Raw genomic sequence first — 25,862 nt, 5'->3', positions numbered from 1 at the left:
TTTCTTGCTTATTTGAGTATTGTGCTATTAGCTTAGCAACATGCTAATTTCAAATTCAATTGCGAGTTTCCTGTTGTATTCTGATATTATTCCTATGGGAGTTTCATAACGGGAGTAGGGTTGTTGTTTGTCTGCTTTTAAATGTGTAAAATGAACGATGTAAAAAGACATTAACACTACAACTTGGCTGAAGGAGAACTTACATCTTCCCAAAATTCAACTAAAGAAGATGAAGAGGAAGAAAAGGAGTCCTGATGGACAAAAGAATGAAAAACATAAAACAAAACAATAACCATACACATTATGACGTGAAAAAAAACAGAAAATAATAAAACAGATCAAGAGGTATCAGAAGAATACAGTAAACAAAAACAAAAAAACTAAAGAAGAATGATGAAAATTATTTGTTTGGAAACCAGATTGACCTTCTATGCAAATGTTCTCATGAACAACACCTAGGATCACAAACTTACGTCAAACTGATCCAGAGCAGAAGTGGGCGCATTGAGGAATGCCAAGAAGGAATTCTGTGAATCCTGATGCTTCACACCTACAAATGACAGAATCTTATTAAAAGACCGAATTACTTAAATCTCACATAGCCAGAACTGTTGTTATTATGTGACACTGTGAAAAGCAATGCTGCATAGATTATGTGGATATTTGATTGTCACCAGTGTAGTTATTGTTTCCTAAAATCATTTTTGTTAATTGAAATAAGCTGGATATAAAATTAACAAACATTAGAACAAAAGTTAAACAAAAATGAAATTTTGTATGGCAACTAACAAACAAATAAGCTGAAGTTGAAGTACTAAAATTACTAAAACTAAACTGCAACAAAAATTAAAACAATAAAAATGTTTAATAAAAAAAAAAAAAAACTAATAAATGACAAAATAACTCAAATTAAAATAAAACTGAAAATATGTAAATAACACAGTCACCTCTCCTCAGCCTCAGCTCCTCTGTCTCCTTCCTCAGCCTCTCAATTTCTGCCAGCAGGTCCTGGTTTCTACTTTCAGATTCTTGCAATTTGCTGTGAGACAAAAATAACAGACAGAAAACTATGTCACTCTATTTAAATTCACCTCATTTGAGAAGAGAGTGTGAACAAAATAAAGTAAGTTCAGCTAAGTTCATCGTATTCACCAAATCAAAAAGAAAAGTGAATCTCAAAGCTATTCACATAAAGAGTGAAACAAACATTCACTGAGCTGAAGAAAAAAAAAAAACTTTAAATCAAATCAGCAAACAAAATCTCTCCGGTTTCAGTAGAGTTAAGCAGAACTATGTTGATATGTGTGGTCTCACCATTCTGTGGCAATGCTGGATGCTTTGACTTTGTTAAGCTCGTCCTGGATGGACTGTTTGGCTCTGATCTCGGCATCCAGCGCAGACTGCAGCTCCAGACGCGCAGACATGTCCAGCTTAGCGAAGCGCCTCATCTTCCACGGCATGTCCTGACAAAGCGAGAGAGACCCACCACATCAGACGAGCAGGAAGAAGAGGATATGCGTTTCATCCTTATCTGCTGTGTGCATGTGTCTCACCGTTCCTCTAGCTCCCAAGCTTGTGTTCCGGAGCCCTTCAAGCTCCTCTGTCATTTTTGTGGCCAGAGCTTGGAGGTAACCACGAGCGTCCTTCTCGTCGCTCACCCTGCACAGATTAGCTAAATTCAGCTAAACTCAAAATGAAGCATAAAATCTACAAAAGCATGTTTTTATTTAAAACCGAAAACTTCAAGTGATGAATGATGGACACTTGATCTGCACAGCCATGCAGATCTGGGTAAAGGTCACCATCATCATTTCTTTCTCTGCAGGTGTGATGGCAAGCAGCTGCAGGTAGGGGGCTCCACTCACCACTGGATGATCTCAGTTATCTGGGCCTCCCAGTGGGCAACACTCTCCTTCTTATCAGCCAACTCTCTCATCTCCTCCTCCAGCTGCCTGTGACTACTGCTGAGCTGCTCATACACAGAGTTCAGCTGAGGAGAGAAAAAGAGACCACAAGGAGTCAAGGTGGGAGGAATCAGACAGATGGAGATTGGACGGATAAGACAGCCATTGCTATACGGCTATCATTGTTATCAGTGTTGTTATTGTTAACTAAAAACATTTAAAAACATTTAAACTAAAAACAAATTAAATTAGAAAGATTTTAAATGAAATCAGCAAACCAAATTTCTCTAGTTTTAGTAGTTGAGCAGAATCACGTTGATATTTGTGGTCCTACTCCACCCGCTCTGAGTGGGATTCGAACTGGTGTCTCTAGGCGCACTAACAAGGACGCTAAAGACTGCAGTCTCTAATGTCAGTTGCTAGTACACCTCTTGAGGCCAGGAAAGTGGCCTCCATTACACTCACCCCCCTAAAACTCACTCGCATCTGGGTCACGGCACCAATGTAACCGGTCCTACTCAACCCGCTCCAGCTCTTACTAGCTTGCGTTACATCACAATTTTGTGGCAATGTTGGATGCTTAAAAACAAACAAAAATGGAAATGTTGCCTTATGAACTAACTGAACTAAAATAAGTTGAAATTTAAAAAAAACAAAAAAAACAAAATGAAAATACAAGTGTTTTTCAGTTGTTTGCTAGATGGTTACTCACTGGCCCAGTCAAAAGAGCTCAGTCAGAAGGCTCTTGAAATTGGACGAGTCACTCCTGAAGCATACATCTATGGCAATTTTCTGCTCATTTTATCGCCTGACTAATTATAAAAGTAATAGCACATTTTGTAGTTTGTCCCAGATCAACCTCACTAGCTTTTATTGGTTCTTTGTTCTGTAGGAAAGTGTACATTTTCCAAAAGACAGGAAGCAAACATACTTTGTTACGGCAAGTCTATACAAAACTTCTGTAGTGCTCTTTTATAGGAATGTGAATTTATTCAGGCATTTCACATCCTGGTTCAATTCCTTCCAAATGCCATCATTCTTGCTTATGTTTCCAAACCCCATCCAATCTGGCATTTGACATGACAGCCCTGGCAGGCTGCGCTATTGTTTTAAACTGCCTTTGTGTTTTGGGTTTCCAGGTATTTTTACGAAATGAATAATGTTTAATATCCATGCCACCAAAAATAAGGAGCCCTTTAATATCTGATATGTCTAAACTTGCAGAATTATTTGACTGGCTGATTCTGATTTTACCTCGAGGTCCAAAGTCAACAGTGGCTGAGCCAAGAAGCAATTGTGTGTAAGTGTGTGTGGTTATGATCTCTCTCTAGGAATGTCAGCAGATTTGGGGAGAGAGTGCCAGAGGAGAAGGGGGAATTTCAGACGGGATTTGATGTATACTTTTTGTGATGAAAGAGATGCAGGCTAATGAATATCATGAGCATTGGCAAGTGTTTTTGAGAGCGATAGAGATCTCACCTTCTCCACTTCATTTGTGAGCTTCTTGTTCTCATCTGTCAGATGGGCTCTCTCCCTCTCATACTTCTGCTTGTACTCTGTCTCAAACTCCTCTCGGTCAGTTTGGCTGTTGCAAACACAATAATGAACATGATGAAGTTTGCAGTACAGCCACATTCTGCTACCATGGAGCTATTTATGACAAACGATTCAATGTAAAGAATCAAATCTACAGGCTCAACGAGCTGGTCGTTCCAGCTTCAAATATCATGACCATGAACCATTCACAGACCACAGTTGTTATATTCAATACATTCAAATTCAGATTTATGCCTCTAAATGTCACATAAAAAAAAAAAAACATGGTCCATCAGTTTGGCCTTCCTGTCTAAGTGGGTGGCAGACAAGAAAAGCTGTAAGTATCTGCCTATGCTAAGGCTGAGTGTTCCAGCAGCATGTTAATTTTGACAGCAAATTTTGATTTAGTTTTAGTCATAGTCTTCTGACTAAAATGCCAGTTAGTTTTAGTCATATTTTAATTTGTTTTAGTTTTAGTCTAGTTTAAGTCAACTAAGTATATGATTTTAGTCGACTTTGTTAAAGGATTAGTTCACTTTCAAATTAAAATTTTTCTGATAATTTACTCACCCCCATGTCATCCAAGATGTTCATGTCTTTCTTTCTTCAGTCAAAAAGAAATTTTGGTTTTTGATGAAAACATTCCAGGAACATTCCACGCTTTGAAGCTGGAATACTATAAGGAGTATAGTGGACTTCAATGGAGCCCAGCCCAAACGGTTAAAGGTCAAAATTACAGTTTCAGTGCAGCTTCAAAGCGTTTTACAAGATCCCAGATGAGGAATAAGGGTCTTATCTAGAGAAACCATCGCTCATTTTCTAATTTTTTTTTTACATTTTATACGTTTTAACCATAAATGCTCATCTTGAACTAGCTCTCTTCTTCTTCTTCTCTATTAGAATTCCAGCAGTGTAGACACTGCTAAGTGTATTACTGCCCTCCTCAGGTCAAAGTTTGAACTAATTGTTATATACTTGCACTAGCATATTGTATATGGCAATTTAGTTCAAACTTTGACCTGTGGAGGGCAGTACTACACTTAGCAGTGTCTACACTGCTGGAATTCTAATAGAGAAGAAGAAGAGAGTTAAAGAGTTAAAACATACAATTTTTTTTTTTTTTTTTAAATGAGCGATGGTTTCTCTAGATAAGACCCTTATTTCTCGCTTGGGATCACTGTAAACTGTAATTTTGACCTTCCACCGTTTGGGCTCCATTGAAGTCCACTATATGGAGAAAAATCCTGGAATGTTTTCATCAACAACCTTAATTTCTTTTCGACTGAAGAAAGAAGATCATGGACATCTTGGATGACATGGGGGTGAGGAAATTATCAGGAAATTTTAATTTGAAAGTGAACTAATCCTTTAATGTTTTGATTAAAATTAATGATGAACAGCGGCAGGTTAATTAGGCTGCTGTCACTGTAAGGCTGAATGCACGGATCCAGTACACTAATACACATCCAATGTTCTCCAAACTATTTACATTCACTTAAGACATAACTGACTGTGTTTACGTGAATGCTCGCCAAAACGGATATTTTGACAATTTTCTGTGTATTTATCCGTTCATATGTGGAAAAACACAAAAGAGAGCTCAGTTCAATACTCGTGTGCGGTCTGAGAGGTGGTTTTCTGTGTGCTCAAAGAAAAACGGATCGAGTTAAGCTCTCTTTCGCGTCGTCAAGCTTTTTCGCATTTATCCATATTCCTGCTCCTCTCTTTCTCTCAGATGTTTATATTTTTTAAAGTTTTATAAGACATGCAGCAAGCATACACCAACTTATGTCCCACCGGGTAGATCATAATTTCTGATTGGATCACTTCCCAAATTGTCCCTCCCTAACATGATTTTTATTCGTTCACAAAAATGTCAATAGATTTTCATCATAGTTTTTGTCATTTAAAACTGTTTTTTTTTTTTTGTGTGTTTTCATCACTCAAAAAATGTTGACAAAAATTCTGATGAAAATTATGTCAACTAAATTAACACTGGCCAGCAGCTGTACAATAATCTGAAGCCATCACTGACAATAAGAGAAATGGAAAGAATGTGATTTGAAATGAAATATACCTGCTCACGTATAGTCACACATGTACCTTTCTCTGCGGGTTTTCTCCAGTTTGTCTTTGAGCATGAGAATCTCTTTCTGGAGTGTGAGGTGTTGACCCTCTGCATCACGTAGCTCCTTCTTGAGGCCCTTCAGCTCAGTGCTGTGGAGCGTCTCCCGGCGACACAACTCCTCCTCGTACTGTACGTTCTTCTTCTCCAGCTCTGCCCGTACGCGCATCAGCTCCTGCTGCTGGTCTGAGGTCGCCGCTGCGTGAGGCGGCCCAGCCTGTTTCAACTGCTGCAAGAAGACCAAGACATACATATTTGAGTGTAAAGCAGAAGAAAGAGGAAAATGAGTGTTTTTTTATTTAAATTTCATATTTCATATTACATTTATTAATGTATGTTAATGTAGTCATGCAATGTGTCACCTTCATGCCCTCCAGCTCCTCCTCTAGTTGTCTGCTGTACTGTTCAGTTCTCTCTAGTAGCTTCCTATTCTTCTGAGCTTCTGCCGCCTGCTCCTCAGCCTGGGCCTCCAACTGAAAGGAAAACACCACAGACATCAAATACGCAGCCAACAGCCAACAAATCCACGAATATGATACCACTGATGATTGCTGGGGCACTGCATCAAAATTGAAGCCATGTTGACTTTGCTTACATAGTGGTGAAACACTAAGTGAGTAAGTTTCAGCAGGGTGGGTGGTTTTGAAGTATATACCTCTTTGCGCATTTTCTCAGCCTTGCGTATCTCTAGCCGCAGAGCCTCTAGTTTTTGCGACACTCCTTCCATCTCCTCTTCTTTGTCTCGGAACTGTCGGCTCAGCCGCTGCTTTTGTGAGCGCAGATCACTCAGCTGTTCGTTTAGCTCGGAGAACTCCTCCATGGCCATCTTCTTTTGACTGTGAGCATCCTTTAACTCCTTCCACTGAGCCTTCACCTTCTCTCCCAACTCCAGCAGCTCCTTCACATATTCATTACAGAATACAACAGTAATATATCTTACCTTCTAGGATCAACTAAAGTCATTGAGCTAAAGAGTAATCTGTTAAACGGCACGGTTAAAGATTAAAGTCAACTCGGGTCGCTGTGACCATTAGACTATGCCAGCAAATCACAAACAGAGGAACTAGTTGGTCATTTATGGCAATTAGCCTGAAAAAACACAGCATAGAGCAGCTTAAAGTGGCTAGTTAGTCTCCCAGTCTAGCAAAGCTGTCTGTTTAGATGGTTTTCGAAGGGTTTGAGGCATTTTTCAGCTCGTTAACAAACATGACCACTTAAAACCATCTAAGACCAGCAAATCTCAAACTATATTAAGTTGTATTATATGTTTTTATATGTTCCTTGAGGTTCACTTATAATGTTAATAAAGGTTTTTGCACAACAAAAATAAAAATATTTTCAACCTTCATTCTGACCCTCTGACTGAAATGATACATTTTTAACGACAGCTTCTTTAAAGGGTTAGTTCACCCAAAAAAAGAAAATTCTGTCACTAATTACTCACCTTCATGTCGTTCCACATCCGTAAGACCTTTGTTCATCTTCGGAACACAAATTAAGATATTTTTGATAAAATCCGATGGCTCAGTGAGGGCCTGCATTGCCAGCAAGATCATTAACACTTTCAAATGCCCAGAAAGGTACTAAAGACATATTTAAAACAGTTCATGTGACGTTCAAGCGACGATTCGGAGCGTGTATCAAGCTGCCAAAAATCACGTGAACCATTGAAATTTCAAAACGTTTTGAAACATTTATGACATAACGAAGCCTCGTTTACTGAAATCCCGTGACTTTGGCAGTTTGATTCACGCTCCAAAGCACTGATTCAAAACAAATGATTCGTAAAGCTTCGAAGCTTCATGAAGCAGTGTTTTGAAATCGCACATCACTAGATACTGTTGAATAAAGTCGTTATTTTGTTTTTTTGGTGCACAATAAGTATTCTCGTTGCTTCATAACATTAAGGTTGAACCACTGTTGCCACATGAACTGTTTTAAATATGTCTTTAGTAGATTTCTTGGCATTTGAAAGTGTTAATTATCATGCTGTCAATGGAGGTCTCACTGAGCCATCGGATTTCATCAAAAATATCTTAAGTTGTGTTCCGAAGATGAACGAAGGTCTTACAGGTGTAGAACGACATGAGGGTGAGTAATAAATGACAGATTTTCCATTTTTGGGTAAACTTGCCCTTTAACACTCTGAGGTCTAAAAACGCGCCGGCGCGTTTTGCAGGTTTTTTTTCACATTGCAGCAAAACAGACTTAAAATACTCTGTCATTTTTTGTCATAGAGACATAAGTAATACATCAATTGGAACTATAGAATATCTCCTTTTATTTGTATACACTCAGAGTAAAAACAAAATGTTGTGCTTTTTGTAAAATAAAGAAAACTAACATGATGCGTGATCTCTCATCTCCCTCTGAACGAAGTCCAATCTAATAGTTCTCAGAAAATGAAGTGTAACTTAGTGAATACTAATCACAAAAAATTCATACTTATGTCTAACAAAACGTTGAAATGTCAGGTTTTAAATCGTGCAAGTCAAATCGAAAACAAACATTCTGTGTTTATGTAATCTGTATGAAAAGAGAGCCATTCAGAAGTCGTGTTCAGCTCATTACCCACTAATGCGGCCACACCCACGGAGCCAGCGCATAAGGCAAATTAAGACAACACATGCATTCATCATCTCAATCGTGATTTATTGCCTTGAAAATTGTTTATCTGGATGAAAAAGCCATGGTTAGCGATCTTGGAAGCATTCAGTAAATTCCTGTTTGTTTTCTTCTATTGATAAGTTTTAATGAGTTTTTGTTTCTTTAGCGCCCTCCGGCTGTAGTATGAATTGGTAAACACCATTCATGGAATATCGTCTTCTTCTTAGGTGAATTTGTGGACTAAAATGCACAGAGCGCCCTCCGGCTGCAGTATGAATTGCAAACACCAGCGCTCATAGAGATAACAATGAATATTAAATAAAAAAATAACTCCTCTGTATAGAAAATTGACATAAACAATGAGAATCCTGTATTTTCCAAATGTGCATGCTTTTATAAAAGCCTATATTCAGACTTTTTGCTCACAGTCAATAAAGTATAATATAAAACCATTATTTTATATTGTAATAAAATTTTTCTGTATGTCATATCATGATGACTGAGACATCCAGAAGTTTTTTTTCGCCTACCTGATGAAATGCCTCATTAATATCAGTCTTTTCAGGTCAAATATTCTTTTGTCTTAAGTGAGAATGAGCCATTATTCATGGAGATTCACGCCTCCGAACCGTGTTTCTTGGCAAAATGTCTTACAAAAACTAAACAGTATATTGTTATAAATGAAAGAGTAGTCAGCATAATTTTTACATAATTTTGAAGCAAAAACTCTAGTCTACAACCTTCAATACCCAAAAGTCTTGTGAACACAGATTTAATATACTTTTATTGGCCTTATATCAGTGACTTAAGTTTTTTGTTTTTTCAGTAACCACGCATAAACGTTATTCCTTCAAAAACACAAACAGTACACAATGTTCCTCACAATTATGAGCCAGTTTGTGCTGATACAGTTAATGACACTTGTGTCATTAATATGTTTATGAACAACTGAAAAAAGCACAAATTCAGGGCATGTCAAAACTTCTCCAGGCCCCAAATGCCAGACTCCAGAGGGTTAAGGCTTGTTATGATTGGCTAAAATTAATGCATAGGAAACAGTATCAAATGCCTGTCTACTGCACATGATTAAGTGTTTTGAAAACATTATCCATATAAAACCATCATTTACAGACAAAGCATTATGAAATCATTTACTTAGGATTTATGATGTAGCTGCTGTAATATTCAATACAGCTGACTGCTTAATCTGTCAACAAAAGTTTCTTTGCAAACTCTCCATTACACTGTGCCTCATTTACAAAACAATCTGCAGTCAAATTCATTAAGCGACTGAACACCAATAGACGGGGCCTATGGTGTGATGACATCTTGCTCGGGAGCCAGGCATATGCAAATGCATGATCTTTTTAAGATCACAAATGTTAAGAGCTAGTAAACCAGCTTGGCTCACCTGGTGAGGGAGTGGTTGCGCTAGTTAACCATATTCCAAACCATAGCTTGACTGGCATATATCTCTAAATAACAGAAAGATCTTCTGCCTCTTTATTTATTTATTTATTTATTTTTAATACAACGGAATAGGTACCTTGTGCAGATCATCTTTCTCTTGTGTGACACTCTTCAGCTGTTTCTCTAAGCCCCTGATGACCTTAGACGAGTCTTCCAGGTCTCTTCGGGCAGTGCTGGCCTCCTGCAACTGCTGTTCCAGTTGACCAGAGTCTGACATGACACAACATTATAGAGTCTTTGTCAAGAGATGTCATTACCCTCAATGGGTAATCAATAGAGAACAATAAAGACCCAAGACCAGGACTGTGCCCTTAACTCGTTGCGTTCCAACTTAATATTGTGCTCTCACCTGCAATCTGTTTCTTCAGGATGTCGATCTCACTCTTTAAACTCCGGATCTCTACCTCTTTATTAGCATTCACTGGGGCATCCGAATCAGGGTACTGCAGTGCCTGCACTGTCTGTGTGGACTCTAAGGGAAGAAAGATGGTTTAGAGAGACAGGACGATAAAATATGATTCAGTCTGGATGCGTTAGTGCCCTCACCCTGTAGTTTACGAGTAAGTTCAGTCTTCTCCTGCTCCAGACGTCGGATCCTTCTCTCATAGGCTTCAGAAGCCAGGCTCTCCTCAAGGCTACGCTGAAGATCAGCATCTACCTGCGCAGGTCCAATGGACTCTCGCAGACACCCTCGATCTGACAGTGTGCTAAAGAACCACATATATCACAGAATTGCAATTAAAATGTTGTTAAAGCCCACAGCAACCTACACTACTGTTCAAAAGTTAAATGTTTTTGAAAGAAGGCTCTTATGCTCACCAAGGCTGCATTTATTTGGTCCAAAACACAGTAAAAACTATAATATTGTGAAATATTATAACATTTTAAAATAATTGTATTGTTCTTGCTGAATAAAAGTATTAATTTCTTTCAACAAAAAGTCTTACTGACCGCAATCTGAACAGTAGTGTAGTGTAAGAAAGGCATAATGAATAAAAAGTTGTTTGACTCACCATTTGCTTGTGTAGGTAAAGCCTATGAATGGGAGGTGGTGTCCAGAAAATGCTGTGTGTGAAGGTGGGGGCAACGTCTCCTAAAATATTTCAGAAAAACAATCTAAGACTCAAATATCCAAGTCCTGCAGTTCCATATATAGGGCTACTCAACTACACACTAATGCATTTGTATGGAAAAAAACATCATCTCCAGGATAAAAATAGAACAAAATTAGACTCATACACAGTTTTTGAGGCAATCATCATCCACATCAAAGTTGGAGGTGTCAGTGGGGCTGCTGACTTCAGGGATGTAGGGGGCTTCGCATGTGCGGATGTTGTCCCAGTCAATGCCTGTGAAAAAGGGATGCTGTTTAAAGTCGTCGATGCCATTCTGGCCCAGCCGGTGTTCTCTGCTGCAGATCAGCCTTCGAATGAGATCTTTAGCCTCCTCGGACACATCCGTCACCTGAAGTGGGAACTGGAAGCGCTCCTGAGAATGAAAGAGTTGGAATATACTTGAGCATTTCAGAGTAAGAATCTATCAATTATCTCTGCCTAACTACGCTAGTTACGGTGGTTTAAGATGTGCTCCATTAGTTAAGTCACATACAAAACTACATGAACCTTGATGAAAAGGTGAATTTTTACCTCATTGTTAGGTTGAGATGACTAATCCAGAATAAAATAGTGAAGGAAAGACAAAAAGAATTTTTAATTCAAAACTTCTACAATTCACTCATGACTTTTTTGTTTTATACTAAGCAAGATACACAAACAAATTATTGTTTTGGTCAACTAAAAGAAAGAATGAGTTACCTAGAAATTAAAGGGGACCTATTGTGCCGTTTCTTGATTTTAAGAATAGCTTTTATTATTGCATCGCCTCTCTTCCCAGTCTGTCAGTAACACTATTTAGTTCCTGTCTCTATGAAGCCCGTCCTTCCAAACAACACAATGTGCTCTGATTGGTCGGCTTGACCAGTGTGGTGTGATTTTTCAACCACTTCAAGCGTGTTTCGGAAATGTCACATCTCTTACCATAACCGTGAGTTTCAATACACTCATAACGCAACTCAACCAGGCCTCGCCTAGCCTGGGTGCCAGCCCGAACCCCGCCCACAACATTTTTTGGACATGAAGTTCATATTCTGACTAGAATTGAGTATGACCACGTCAGGCTAGGCCTCGCCCATTTTTTTGCATATACCATGGACAGATAATTAATGAGGAATATTATGACGTGTACGTGTAAGTCTACAATCGAATTCCCTTTGGAGTGGAATTTGTGCTTTATAACTTTTTTAGCAGACCCGTTTCATGCTCAAACAGCAACATTAAAAGAAAGTTGAAAATGTAAAAAAGCACAATAGAACCCCTTTAAGCTACTCTACCGTAAACAGATTTCAGAAGGGCACGTCCACAAGTAAAGGTGAAATGTGCAATTTCTCCGCACTAGCATCACAAACTGGAACTTCATAAAAGACTTGTTTTCCTGAATAAAATGTAATGTTTTGATAGTGCCACTGTGTTTTTACACTATTCAGAAGAATCAACCAATGAATGGCTTGCTTTTAGTTGTCTCTAAAGGAAGAATGTATTTTAAAAATTACACACATCACCTTTAAATAAACTTTGGAAATAACAACATTAGTCACATTTTTGTTACACAGAATTGCGTGTTGGTATACGAAGCAAACTAACCTTATGGTTCATAATCTTGCCGTATGTCTCCACCAAAGACTCAGCATAAAAGGGCGTCTCTCCATACAGCATCTCGTACATGCACACACCCAGAGACCACCAGTCACACTCCGGCCCGTACTTTCCCTTCCCATCCTCCATAGCCTGCAAGATCTCTGGAGAGATGTAGTCTGGGGTCCCAACTGCCACAGAGGACTGAACCTGTGAGAAAACAGGTACAAGAAGTCAGATTTTACAACACTTACTAAAGCAATAAATCATGTGCTTGACAGCTTTAGGATTGAAGATCAAACTCACTGTCCCATCTTCCATGAGTTTGAGGCAGGAGCCAAAGTCAGCCAGCCGGATGTGACCGTTCATGTCCATCAGGATATTGTCTGGCTTAATATCCCTGAACACAAATCGAAAACAAAAATTAACCATAACAAAAGAGTATCATGGAATGACGCAGTGCACAATGGCAATGTCATACTAAATGAATACAGCAATCATTCAGTGCCATGGCGAATATGTATACAAAAAAAAATCACATCATATAATTAAAATGAAATTAAATAATATAAGTAAATATATATTTACTATTAATTATATTAATTACTTTATTTTTAATAATATACAAAATTTATAAAATTGCACTATTCAAATATATAACAGTAATACTTTACAATGTATTTATGTGTGTGTGTGTGTGTGTGTGTGTGTCCCTTATTACTGAAAAAACGTAGAAATGCACTACTAGATACAGTGGTGTGCAGTGGTGTCCTAATAAGGGTCAAAGGTCATGTGCACGTCATCGGACTAAGCCAAACAGCTAAAGCTCTATTGCCATCTTGCACTTTTCAAATAACACCACAATTTGTACCATGAGATTTCAAAACTGTCTGAGATTCATACACCTTCTATGTTTAAGACATCTAAGTTTATCTATATCAATAAATCATGCAACTGCCCTGTGGTTGGCTCAAGTACAGTGCTAGCTGTCATAAAAGAGATAAGCAAAACTTTGAAGGACACGCGCACACTATCTAACAGCCGGGGGATTTATCAGCGTCAGCACATCATTAATCATAACAGCTCATAAACCCTAAAACTCAGCACTACTGATGATTTTTTGTTATACTTTATAGCCAACGTTTCAAATAAGACATTACAAGCTCATATAATGTGTGTGTGTGATCTTCCAGCTTTGGCAGAGTGCTAGTACACTGGGTGAGGAGAGTAGGGGAAAGCAAAAAAGTTTTTACATAAGTGTTGATTATTAATTGTCAGCAACGTGCAAGATATGAAGATATATGTGTGTGTGCATGAGAGGTGAGAGGCAGGCGGCCATCCCCCGCTGTCAAACAGTTGAACAGAGGGCCAAAAAGAGCCATGTATCAGGGCTTTAACACAGAGAGGTCTGTCTGAGATTGTGTGAGGAACTCAGTGGGTGGTGAAACACTTTCCATAATGGCTTGACCTCATCCACACCGTATAATGAAGCAATACTGTTAAAACTGCAAAGTTTATAATATACAGCACTTCTGTTTTGGGTGTCACTTTAAGTTATGTAACAATTAATATACAAGTTCAAGTTCAATTATATATATATATATAAACCAATTTTACCTCTGAAAACCACAATCACAAAATCAACAATTACGTTTTTGTTCTGCACAGCTACTAAAAATCTATACAGCTACTAAATATTGTACAGTACATATGATTTTAATTCATTTTAATCCTTTCAGCATATATATATGCTGATGGCAAAGCTGATTAATTTAATGTCACATGATTCTTCAGAAATCATTCTAATATGCTGATTTGATGAGTTGTGCTACTTAATATTTTTGTGGAAACTTTTTTCAGGATTTTTTTAAAGCATATGATGATTGAAAGTTCAAAAGAACAGTATTTATTTGAGTTAGAAATCTTTTGTAACATTATAAATATCTTTACTGTGACATTTTGATCAATTTAAAAGCATCCTTGCTGAATAAAGTATTTATTTCTTTCAAAAGAAAAATCTTACTGACCCCAGACTTTTGAATGGTAGTGTATCTGCATAAATATATTAAGCACACAAATAAATTTCAGAATTCAAAGACATGTAATTATTACATTTTTTTTTTTTGTGGCAGATAAAAGCATTGTTTTATTTTTAGTAAAATTATCACAGAAGGGTTTGCAAAACATGCAGGTGATGCATCAATTTAATTAAAAATTAATTAGGTTTATGTTTTAATTAAAACAAAATATTTATAAATAAATAATGTATACATTTTCAATGGCAAAACCCAACCCGATGCACAGCAGATCTCTCAACAGCCATAATCCATGGCCAATTCTGCAGACCATCCAGCCCCCTCCTTTAGCTGAATCACTCAGTGAGGTCTTTAACGGTTTTCCTTTCTAAGAGGGTCTTGGCTTGATTGGGCCATTCTCACCGACACAGCCCTGTGCCACAGAGCAAAGAGCAGAAAGCAGAGGAGGACATACTAAACCAATTAAGAAGTAGAGAAAGTCTGAGCTAAACAAATATGCTCTGCAGAGTCTATAGATTAACATTACGAGCTAACCAAGTTTACAGCAGATAATGTGGCCTAGCCATGACCATAGATAATGTGACATAGCCATTGATAATGACACTATAGTGACTCAGCTTTGAGTCTTCTATGCCAAATATAACTTTTCCTTTCACCATGTCTCCATTCTTGGTACGTTAAAGGGATAGTTCACCCAAAAATGAAAATTCTGTCATCATTTACTCACTCTCAAATTGTTCCATCAACTGTTTGGTTACCCATATTCTTCAAAATATCTTCTTTTGTGTTCAGCAGAAGAAAGAAATTCATACAGGTTTGGAACAATTTGAGATTGAGTAAATGATAACAGAATTTTAATTTTAGGGTGAACTATCCCTTTAAGACTCCAATCATAGCCAAGTTTCCTTTTAAACTATGTTAAACTTGGCTTGCATTAAATCTATTTTAGATTTTGTTAACCTGGCCGCATGCCTCCCACTAGGCTAAAAGCCATTCACTTTGTAATGGTGCATTAAGGGGTCCTGTCTAGTCAGCAGGGGTTGTAGTGTAGGTGATAATTGGGTGGCTCTGTCCCGGGCTGCTGTCTTAAGGAGCAGCGGACTGCGAGCAGAGGGAGGTAATCCCACATTAAGACCACAATAACCATCTGTGAGCACCATCTGGACCTGCCTCATGCCTACCACAGGAAGAGCTGGTCAACTATAGACAGGAAGAAAGAGAAGGGGGTGGGACTCATTGTATGGGGACGTTGGATACATTTCAGCAATTCATTCAGTTCTTTTTTTTTTTACTCAAGCGTTGAGCTCCATTATTTCTAAAAGAAAAAAAAAGAAAAAAAAGTGGAGTTTGTGGAAACTTCAACTTGTAGGTCAAGGCCCTCTGGTTGGAAAAAGCTGTTCTACAAGCACTAAGACCGCCGCCGATGTCGCCAAACAAAGCTCTTTATGAGGTCATCCAATCACCTGTGCCGTTTCAGATGAATGTGGCTTTATCCTCAGGCAACGACTGTGCATCTTTCTCTTTGATAGGGGATCTTTACAGGTAACAAGAGATTCCCTCTTGACTTTTGAGGTGCGATGAGCCATGTCTCGGTGGCGAATGAAATTCCAGCTTCCTTAGGAATCAGCTGAGACATTACACACATGGTATTGATCAATAGCAGGACACACATATGGCCCTGATCAATAACTACATATAATGCAATAGTCACGCACAACAAAAACACAGATGCTAGTGCGTCCGGTTGGCTCTTCAACTGTGACATGGGCGGGTCCTCATCAGTGGAAGGATCAGAGCTCACCCTATGCAAATATCTGGCCGAGAGGAACCAGGCACTTAACACCACTTAAGAGCACAATCTCTAAAAATCCTGCACTTTAACACAACAGCTTGCCCACTTAGTCTAATGAGGGCTGGGTGAAAGCAAGAGCTCCAAGCTTTTCCTGGAAGGAGCTTTTTAGGCCAGGAGCCGACTAATGTGATCTGCCGACTAGAAACAATGTGTGAAACTTGCATTTCAAATGTAATTATGAATTAATGAAGAGACAAAATTCATTTGAGATTTAATAAATCTAAAGGCATAGTTCACACAAAAATTAAAATGTTGTCATCATTTATTCACCACCATGTCATTCCAAACTTTGCATCATGCCAGGTTTGATGTCAATGCTGAGACACGGTCATATGACTTTAGAGTTGTATTGTAGAGTTCTGTCGGTAACACTTAGTTTAGGGTCCATTTCTCACTATTAACTAGTTGCTTATTAGCATGCATATTACCAGGATATTGGCAGTTTATTAGTACTTATAAAGCCTTATTCTGCATGACCACATTCTACATCCCTTAATCCTACCCAATACCTAAACTTAACAACTACAAACCCGATTCCAAAAAAGTTGGGACACTGTACAAATTGTGAATAAAAAAGGAATGCAATAATTTACAAATCTCATAAACTTATATTTTATTCACAATAGAATATAGATAACATATCAAATGTTGAAAGTGAGACATTTTGAAATGTCATGCCAAATATTGGCTCATTTTGGATTTCATGAGAGCTACACATTCCAAAAAAGTTGGGACAGGTAGCAATAAGAGGCCGGAAAAGTTAAATGTACATATAAGGAACAGCTGGAGGACCAATTTGCAACTTATTAGGTCAACTGGCAACATGGGTATAAAAAAAAACCTCTCAGAGTGGCAGTGTCTCTCAGAAGTCAAGATGAGCAGAGGATCACCAATTCCCCCAATGCTGCGGCAAAAATAGTGGAGCAGTATCAGAAAGGAGTTTCTCAGAGAAAAATTGCAAAGAGTTTGAAGTTATCATCATCTACAGTGCATAATATCATCCAAAGATTCAGAGAATCTGGAACAATCTCTGTGCGTAAGGGTCAAGGCCGGAAAACCATACTGGATGCCCGTGATCTTCGGGCCCTTAGACGGCACTGCATCACATACAGGAATGCTACTGTAATGGAAATCACAACATGGGCTCAGGAATACTTCCAGAAAACATTGTCGGTGAACACAATCCACCGTGCAATTCGCCGTTGCCGGCTAAAACTCTATAGGTCAAAAAAGAAGCCATATCTAAACATGATCCAGAAGCGCAGGCGTTTTCTCTGGGCCAAGGCTCATTTAAAATGGACTGTGGCAAAGTGAAAAACTGTTCTGTGGTCAGACGAATCAAAATTTGAAGTTCTTTTTGGAAAACTGGGATGCCATGTCATCCGGACTAAAGAGGACAAGGACAACCCAAGTTGTTATCAGCGCTCAGTTCAGAAGCCTGCATCTCTGATGGTATGGGGTTGCATGAGTGCGTGTGGCATGGGCAGCTTACACATCTGGAAAGGCACCATCAATGCTGAAAGGTATATCCAATTTCTAGAACAACATATGCTCCCATCCAGACGTCGTCTCTTTCAGGGAAGACCTTGCATTTTCCAACATGACAATGCCAGACCACATACTGCATCAATTACAACATCATGGCTGCGTAGAAGAAGGATCCGGGTACTGATCTGGCCAGACTGCAGTCCAGATCTTTCATCCATAGAAAACATTTGGCGCATCATAAAGAAGAAGATGCGACAAAGAAGACCTAAGACAGTTGAGCAACTAGAAGCCTGTATTAGACAAGAATGGGACAACATTCCTATTTGTCTCCTCAGTCCCCAGACGTTTGCAGACTGTTATAAAAAGAAGAGGAGATGCCACACAGTGGTAAACATGGCCTTGTCCCAACTTTTTTGAGATGTGTTGATGCCATGAAATTTAAAATCAACTTGTTTTTCCTTTAAAATGATACATTTTCTCAGTTTAAACATTTGATATGTCATCTATGTTGTATTCTGAATAAAATATTGAAATTTGAAACTTCCACATCATTGAATTCTGTTTTTATTCACAATTTGTACAGTGTCCCAATTTTTTTGGAATTGGGTTTGTATTAAAGGTGCCCTAGAATTAAATATTGAACTTCCCTTGGCATAGTTGAATAACAAGAGTTCAGAACATGGAAAAGACATACACTGAGTTTCAAACTCCATTGTTTCCTCCTTCTTATATAAATCTCATTTGTTTAAAAGACCTCAGAAGAACAGGCGAATCTCAACATAACACCGACTGTTACATAACAGTCAGGGTGTACGCCCCCAATATTTGCATATGCCAGCTCATGTTCAAGCCATTAGACAAGGGCAGAATGTCTGGATGTGCACAGCTGAATCATCAGACTAGGTAAGCAAGCAAGAACAATAGCGAAAAATGGCAGATGGAGCAATAATAACTGACATGATCCATGATATCATGATATTTTTAGTGATATTTGTGAATTGTCTTTCTAAATGTTTCGTTAGCATGTTGCTAATGTACTGTTAAATGTGGTTAAAGTTACCATCGTTTATTACTGTATTCACGGAGACAAGAGCCGTCACTATTTTCATTTTTAAACACTTGCAGTCTGTATAATTCATAAACACAACTTCATTCTTTATAAATCTCTCCAACAGTGTGTAATGTCAGTTTTAGCCACGGAGCATACTATCAAACTCATTCAGAATCAAATGTAAACATCCAAATAAATACAATACTCACATAATCCGATGTATGCATGCAGCATGCATGACGAACATCTTGTAAAGATCCATTTTGAGGGTTATATTAGCTGTGTGAACTGTGTTTATGCTGTTCAAGGCAAGCGCGAGCTCCAGGGGCAGGGGAGCACGAGAATTAACGGGGCCGCAACCTATATATCGGTGCATAGTTAATGATGCCCCAAAATAGGCAGTTAAAAAAATTAATTAAAAAAAATATATGGGGTATTTTGAGCTGAAACTTCACAGACACATTCAGGGGACACCTTATATTACATCTTTTAAAAAGAAGTTCTATGGCACCTTTAAAGGTGCCCTAGAATTAAAAATTGAATTTACTTTGGCATAGTTAAATAACAAGAGTTCAGTACATGGAAATGACATACAGTGAGTCTCAAACTCCATTGTTTCCTCCTTCTTATATAAATCTCATTTGTTTAAAAGACCTCCAAAGAACAGGCGAATCTCAACATAACACCGACTGTTACGTAACAGTTGGGCTCATTAATATGTACGCCCCCAATATTTGCATATGCCAACTCATGTTCAAGGCATTACACAAGGGCAGCCAGTATTAACGTCTGGATCTGTGCACAGCTAAATCATCAGACTAGGTAAGAAAGCAAGGACAATAGCGAAAAATGGCAGATGGTGCAATAATAACTGACATGATCCATGATAACATGATATTTTTAGTGATATTTGTAAACTGTCTTTCTAAATCTGTCGTTAGCATGTTGCTAATGTACTGTTAAATGTTGTTAAAGTTACCATCGTTTCTTACTGTATTCACGGAGACAAGAGCCGTCATTATTTTCATTATTAAACACTTGCAGTCTGTATAATTCATAAACACAACTTCATTCTTTATAAATCTCTCCAACAGTGTAGCATTAGCCATTAGCCACGGAGCACAGCCTCAAACTCATTCAGAAACAAATGTAAACATCCAAATAAATACAATACTCACATAATCCGATGTATGCATGCAGCATGCATGACGAACACTTTGTAAAGATTCATTTTGAGGGTTATATTAGCTGTGTGAACTTTGTTTATGCAATGATAGAGTCGAGAGCTCGGGAGGGGGCGGAGAGCGTGAACATTTAAAGGGGCCGCAGCCTGAATCGGCGCATTTCTAATTATGCCCCAAAATAGGCAGTTAAAAAAATGAATTAAAAAAAAAATCAATGGGGTATTTTGAGCTGAAACTTCACAGACACATTCAGGGGACACCTTAGACTTATTTTACATCTTGTAAAAAAAACGTTCGATGGCACCTTTAATAAGAAGTAATTAGGAGTTTATTGAGGCAAAAGTCATTGTTAATAGTTAGTTAATAGTGAGAATCGGACTCTAATCTAAAGTGTGACTGTTGTATCAACTAGAGCAGCATGGTTAAGTGAAATAAAACCGAAAATGCATTATGGCACAAGGCCCTTTCACACTGATGAACGGTGCTTTCACACTGAACGCAAAACCTTTGATTGCCTTCGACTAATTCACGCCTGCATGATAGGTGGCGCTGACCAAGAATGCAATAGAAATTATATTCTGTATAAAGAAATATGAAGTAAACATGTGAGAATAATCATCTCTCCAAATGTGTACATTTAAAAAATATCCATTTAAATCCTTTTTCAGATGGTATACTATTAATTATGGACTCATCACTGTGCATTCATGCAAACTGTGGTGTCTCAACAATTTTCACACAGTACATCCACCCTCAAATGTACAGGCGCACTTATTCCCATATGCACACCCTTTAACATGGCTTGCTCATACAAAAACACACCCACACCAACCCCATCCCTGGAGACCAATCCTCTCTGTCCCCACCCTCCACAAACCAGGCGTGCCAAACTCTCACGAGAGGAGAGTTGACCACACCTCTAACCCCATGATTACTGCCTTTAACTTTCCCCTGCCTGTCCCTCTGGGTGCCCCAAAAACAGACTGCAATTGGCAGACCAAGACTGCACATAGGTTTGTGAGGAAGACGACATGAGTACATTAGAGAAAGTGTGTGTGTTTGTACCCAAATGATGTGTTCAGTGAGATTGAAGCACACCCAAGGTCCCAGTACAAACACATTCATCACACTGAGTGCTCTATGCAACTGGTGCCTGTTATTATGCAAATATGGAGAAGCCACTTCCTGTATGATAACCAAAGATGGGCTCCAACCCAGCCATACCTCAGACTAAACATAGCCTTTTTCCGACTCATTGCACTGATCTCAGTGCATGCTTAGCTGATTTGAAAAACCCATGAAATCAAAGTGGGTGTTTTGTGGCTTTTATTCCACGTGTATTAGCTTTGAGTTCATCTATATGCTAATATACACTACTGTTCAAAAGTCTGGGGTTGGTAAGTTTAACGTTTTTGAAGGAAGTTTCTTATGCTCACCAAGGCTGCATTTATTTGATAATATTAGGGAAAAACAGTAATTAACAGTACACTTTAAAATAACTGTTTTTTATTTTAATATATTCAAAAAAAATTGTAATACATGAAAATAAACTTATTATCAAAGTTAAAAACAGTTGCGGATACATTTTCTTTCAGGATTTTTTGTTGAATAGAAAGTTCGAAAGAAAAACATTAATTTGAAATAGAAATATTTTGTAACATACTGTCACTTTCGATCAATTTAATGCATATTTGCTGAATAAAAGTATTAATTTCTTTCAAAAAAATCTTACTGACCCCAAACTTTTGAACAGTAGTGTACTCCTAAACATTGACAAAATTAACTTTAAGCAGACACAATTTTTTATGTAAAATGTATATTCTTGTTTCCGTGAAAACAGACCAAATATAATGATGACTCATGTTGCACTACTCAGGTTGTTGTCCAATCAAATGCTCTCTAGAATGAGAATGTCCCTCCTCCTAAAACCACAACCAACTAGCAAACAGGGTTATTATTGCTGTGACTTAAAGCTGCAGTCCGTTTGGCTCTTTGTCGCCATTTCTGTTTGAAACATGGAATTGCAGTTATTTGCAGAATTATTATCTTTATGTGGGTTGTGCAGTAGCACGGCTCCTCAGAGCAGATAAATCTAATGTTTTGAGGAGAATGTGTGGCTGTCAGTCACCGCACCGGTGGATACTGTACTTTGGAATCACAGATTGTAGTCTTGGAAGTATGACCAAAATAAGAATTTTCACCAAAAAATGTCATCTGAACAAGTAAGTAACAAATCCTCACATGCCATGCTTTTTCACGGACGTGACGTAATGACGCGAATACAAACGGCGGCATGCTCGCATTTTGCGTGGAAACCTACCAGTACCACTCTATTAGAAAACATTATTACAAGCTTACCGTTGTGAATCGGGCTAAGGTAAGGAGATAGTTTTGAACACTGGCTGGTTATGTACTTTTTTGTAAATTGATTTCTGAAAAAATTTAACCAAAAAAAGATATGGAGTGCAGCTTTAACTAAAGCATATTGGCTTTTTAGAAAATACGGATAACCCCAATCAAACTTCTTGTTTCAATAAAGGGGTCACGTTTTGGCTGGTTAACATGGCATCAGCTGCCATCAAATGTCATCAGAAAAGCATAATTCTCCATTGACACATCTGTCAATGTATTTAAGGATCAAAAGTATCTGTGTATTCTCACTAAATGAAACTATTTTACAGGCAAATTCGAGTGAAAAATGGATTCCTCTGGACAATGTTACAACTTCCTAATTTTGGTCTGGGGTTAGAAGAGGCTACATTGAGGATGATAAGATTATATTCAGGGATATGGAAATCAAACAACCAATATACTGACTTATAAAGCCACTTTCAATATTCAATGCTTTTGTCTGCCACAAAGCTGTTTTTAAATTATTACCATTTGATGGTTTAGCAAATATTGATATATTCCATTAATAGTAATTTCATTAACCAGCAAATCATGTAATTAATTTAGTCACCATTTAAAACTGATTGACAACCCTGATTTAAAGATGCTAGGACCCACCTGTGAACATAATGTAGCTGATGCACAGAGTCAATAGCCATGACCATCTCGGCCAGATAGAACTTGGCCATGTCCTCAGGCAAACGATCTTCAAACTTACTAAGCAGAGTCAACAGATCTCCCCCTACATAGTAGTCCATCACCAGATACTAGGAGGAGAGAAAAACAGGGAGCGAATAAGACAGAAATAAGAGAAGGAACAAAAGAAATGGGAAACAAAGTTATCAATCATAGACAGTTTACATCTTTTAAATTCCCTTTACCCTTGGATTAACCCATCCCATCTCATCTCAGTTATCCATGACATTCTTTCATCTAAAACCTCTTATCGTTCTCTTTCTCCAGTTTCATTCCCTCACACTCCCACTCGTGAAGCTGAACTCAAAATGATAATTCCTATTGAAGTCCCTCTTCTCCAGTCACGCTATATACACACAGCACGGCACGGATATAGTCTGCTGTAAGACAGCGTCCCTTGAAACAGCAGTGATTGATGATCATCACATTATCTCCTCCTCTGCACCTTATCAAGTGAATGTGAATCAGACCCAATGTGAGCTTGAGAGTTCTCACGCACCAAGTTGTTCTCGTCCTGGAAAGCATAGTGCAACGTTGTGATCCATTGACTGTCCCCGTTCACCAGCACGTCCCGTTCCTCCCGAAAACATGCCGTCTGAGGAAACAGAGGTAAATGTCAAAGAAAACCACTTTTTGGAGTCAGAGATCAAAAATGCGCCCCACATACTTAGAATGACTCCAACCAAGGGGTCTGTTTCCACCATGAGGAATGCTTTCTGAATCATATAGAGCAAAGACTGTTTGTTTTTAAGTGGTTTCTCATGTAATGGGTAAAGACGGAGGGAGTAACACTGTAGGAAGCTAAGGAATGACACGCCAGGGATATAGGAGAAACAGCTGCATCAGCTGAATGGTAAAGCCTGATGCTAACTGGATCAAGATTTGCACATTATATAAAAATCAGTCTTGAGAAAACCATTACTGTAATTCGCAGCTAAAGCAGTTTGCTTATGTGGACCAAATCTGCTGAATAAAAGGAAGAGATGTCAGTAAAAACATCAGCCCACCTCAGCCCTTTTGAGCATTTCCCATTTGTTGAGAATCTTCATGGCAAATACTTTGTCTGTATTTTTCACCTTTACTACTGCAACCTGTAAGGAAGACAAGAACATAAGTCCTGATGTGATCTTAAACATAACTCTACCTGGAAATAGTGTTTTTTTTATTGCCATTTACACAAAAGTGCTACTTAACTTGTTTGTTAAAAGTGCTGACATTAGCATTCATTGCAGAAAAAGTACAGCAGATTTGTTCATTTCTTCTGGTACTGTAAGTCTGCAGAAACTGAATGCAACTAATCAAGTAGGGATGCACCGAAATTTCGTCTTTGGGCCGAAATGGTTTTGAAGGGACGAAATCAATGACCGAAACAGACGTTTAATTAGGACTTCCCTGATGGCACATTTTGACTGTGTTCAGTGTTTATTTTGTGCACAGAACATGGATAAGCTACAACAGTTACAAGTCTCAAAAATTCAGTCGATTTTATTATGAAATTCAAACAATAAAATGTTGTTTTGGTGCTCCGCCTCAGTTCAAGCGGCAGTACGGATTAAGCGGATACGAACCGATCATTTCTTCCTCTTTACTACTAGTAGTTACGGCACGAAATAATCATGGGTGAACACCAGAAGGTATGTTGAAAGATAAGTTACAACTTACTGAAATGAATTCTGTCTCATGTAATCACTCAATCAGTGTTTCAACCAGGGAAAGACGTCAATAAGTTATAGGCGATACAATGTCACTTAACATTACCTCAATAAAGCTATTCAATGTCCATAAAGTCATTAGTTAGCTAAAAAAAATAACTCTAGAGAAGAGCATTTTGCTAAATATATGTACTGTATTACATATTCATTATATTCTACTTGTTAGTGATGTCTTCATTTTTTAATGTATGTTTGAATAAATCTGTCATAAAAGATAAGTTACAGGTTACTGTCATTTAAAGGTGCCCTACAATCAAAAATTGAATTTATCTTGGCATAGATGAATAACAAGAGTTTAGTACATGGAAATGACATACAGTGAGTCTCAAACACCATTGTTTCCTCCTTCTTATGCAAATCTCATTTGTTTACAAGACCTCCGAAGAACAGGCGAATCTCAACATAACACCGACTGTTACGTAACAGTCAGGATCATTAATATGTATGACGTTACATATTAATATGTAAATTTCATTTTTAAACACTTGCAGTCTGTATAATTCATAAACACATCTTCATTCTTTATAAATCTCTCCAACAGTGTAGCATTAGCCACTAGCCATGGAGCACAGCCTCAAACTCATTCAGAATCAAATGTAAACATCCAAATAAATACAATACTCACATGATCCGACGCATGCATGCAGTATGCATGATGAACATCTTGTAAAGATCCATTTGAGGGTTATATTAGCTGTGTGAAGTTTGTTTATTACAGTCGAGAGCTCGGGGGGGCAGGGAGCGCGAGATTTAAAGGGGCCGCAGCCTGAATCGGTGCATAGTTAATGATGCCCCAAAATAGGCAGTTAAAAAAATAATTTAAAAAAAAATCTATGGGGTATTTTGAGCTGAAACTTCACAGACACATTCAGGGACACCTTAGACTTATATTACATCTTGTAAAAATTGGTTCTAGGGCACCTTTAAATGTTCATTTTTCTTCACTAACAAACTGGAATATAAACAATTGTTAAAAAGTTGATATAAAAATGCCTTATGTGCAAAAATTAATTAATTTATTTTTAGTTTCCGTTTGTGGTCAAGTGCATCCTGAATTTTTCGGTTTCGACCCAGAATTCTCATTTTGGTGCATCCCTATAATAATAAGTAAAAAGTAAAA

At 38.0% G+C, this 25,862-nt stretch overlaps 1 protein-coding gene across 6 annotated transcripts in view; it reads right to left on the bottom strand.

Annotated features, from left to right (window-relative positions):
- Window positions 1-25,862, bottom strand: part of cdc42bpab (CDC42 binding protein kinase alpha (DMPK-like) b) — a 77,639-nt gene that overhangs the window by 18,006 nt on the left and 33,771 nt on the right. For all 6 annotated transcript variants that reach the window (XM_048207173.1, XM_048207174.1, XM_048207172.1 and 3 more), the window contains 19 exons: window positions 24,038-24,121; window positions 23,530-23,625; window positions 22,953-23,101; window positions 12,639-12,732; window positions 12,342-12,542; window positions 10,882-11,130; window positions 10,656-10,735; window positions 10,189-10,349; window positions 9,992-10,114; window positions 9,719-9,852; window positions 6,221-6,463; window positions 5,928-6,038; window positions 5,544-5,794; window positions 3,384-3,489; window positions 1,866-1,990; window positions 1,554-1,659; window positions 1,315-1,463; window positions 948-1,039; window positions 474-550 (listed from right to left, as the gene is read on the bottom strand). In XM_048207173.1, the coding sequence (XP_048063130.1) occupies window positions 474-550; window positions 948-1,039; window positions 1,315-1,463; window positions 1,554-1,659; window positions 1,866-1,990; window positions 3,384-3,489; window positions 5,544-5,794; window positions 5,928-6,038; window positions 6,221-6,463; window positions 9,719-9,852; window positions 9,992-10,114; window positions 10,189-10,349; window positions 10,656-10,735; window positions 10,882-11,130; window positions 12,342-12,542; window positions 12,639-12,732; window positions 22,953-23,101; window positions 23,530-23,625; window positions 24,038-24,121 (2,631 nt within the window). The remainder of the gene's footprint in view (window positions 1-473; window positions 551-947; window positions 1,040-1,314; window positions 1,464-1,553; window positions 1,660-1,865; window positions 1,991-3,383; window positions 3,490-5,543; window positions 5,795-5,927; window positions 6,039-6,220; window positions 6,464-9,718; window positions 9,853-9,991; window positions 10,115-10,188; window positions 10,350-10,655; window positions 10,736-10,881; window positions 11,131-12,341; window positions 12,543-12,638; window positions 12,733-22,952; window positions 23,102-23,529; window positions 23,626-24,037; window positions 24,122-25,862) is intronic.

The sequence above is a fragment of the Megalobrama amblycephala genome, linkage group LG11 (genome assembly GCF_018812025.1).
Source record: "Megalobrama amblycephala isolate DHTTF-2021 linkage group LG11, ASM1881202v1, whole genome shotgun sequence".
Lineage (NCBI taxonomy): Eukaryota > Metazoa > Chordata > Actinopteri > Cypriniformes > Xenocyprididae > Megalobrama > Megalobrama amblycephala.
Note: the sequence above shows the minus strand (reverse complement) of the source record. Positions and strands in the feature narration are given on the sequence as shown.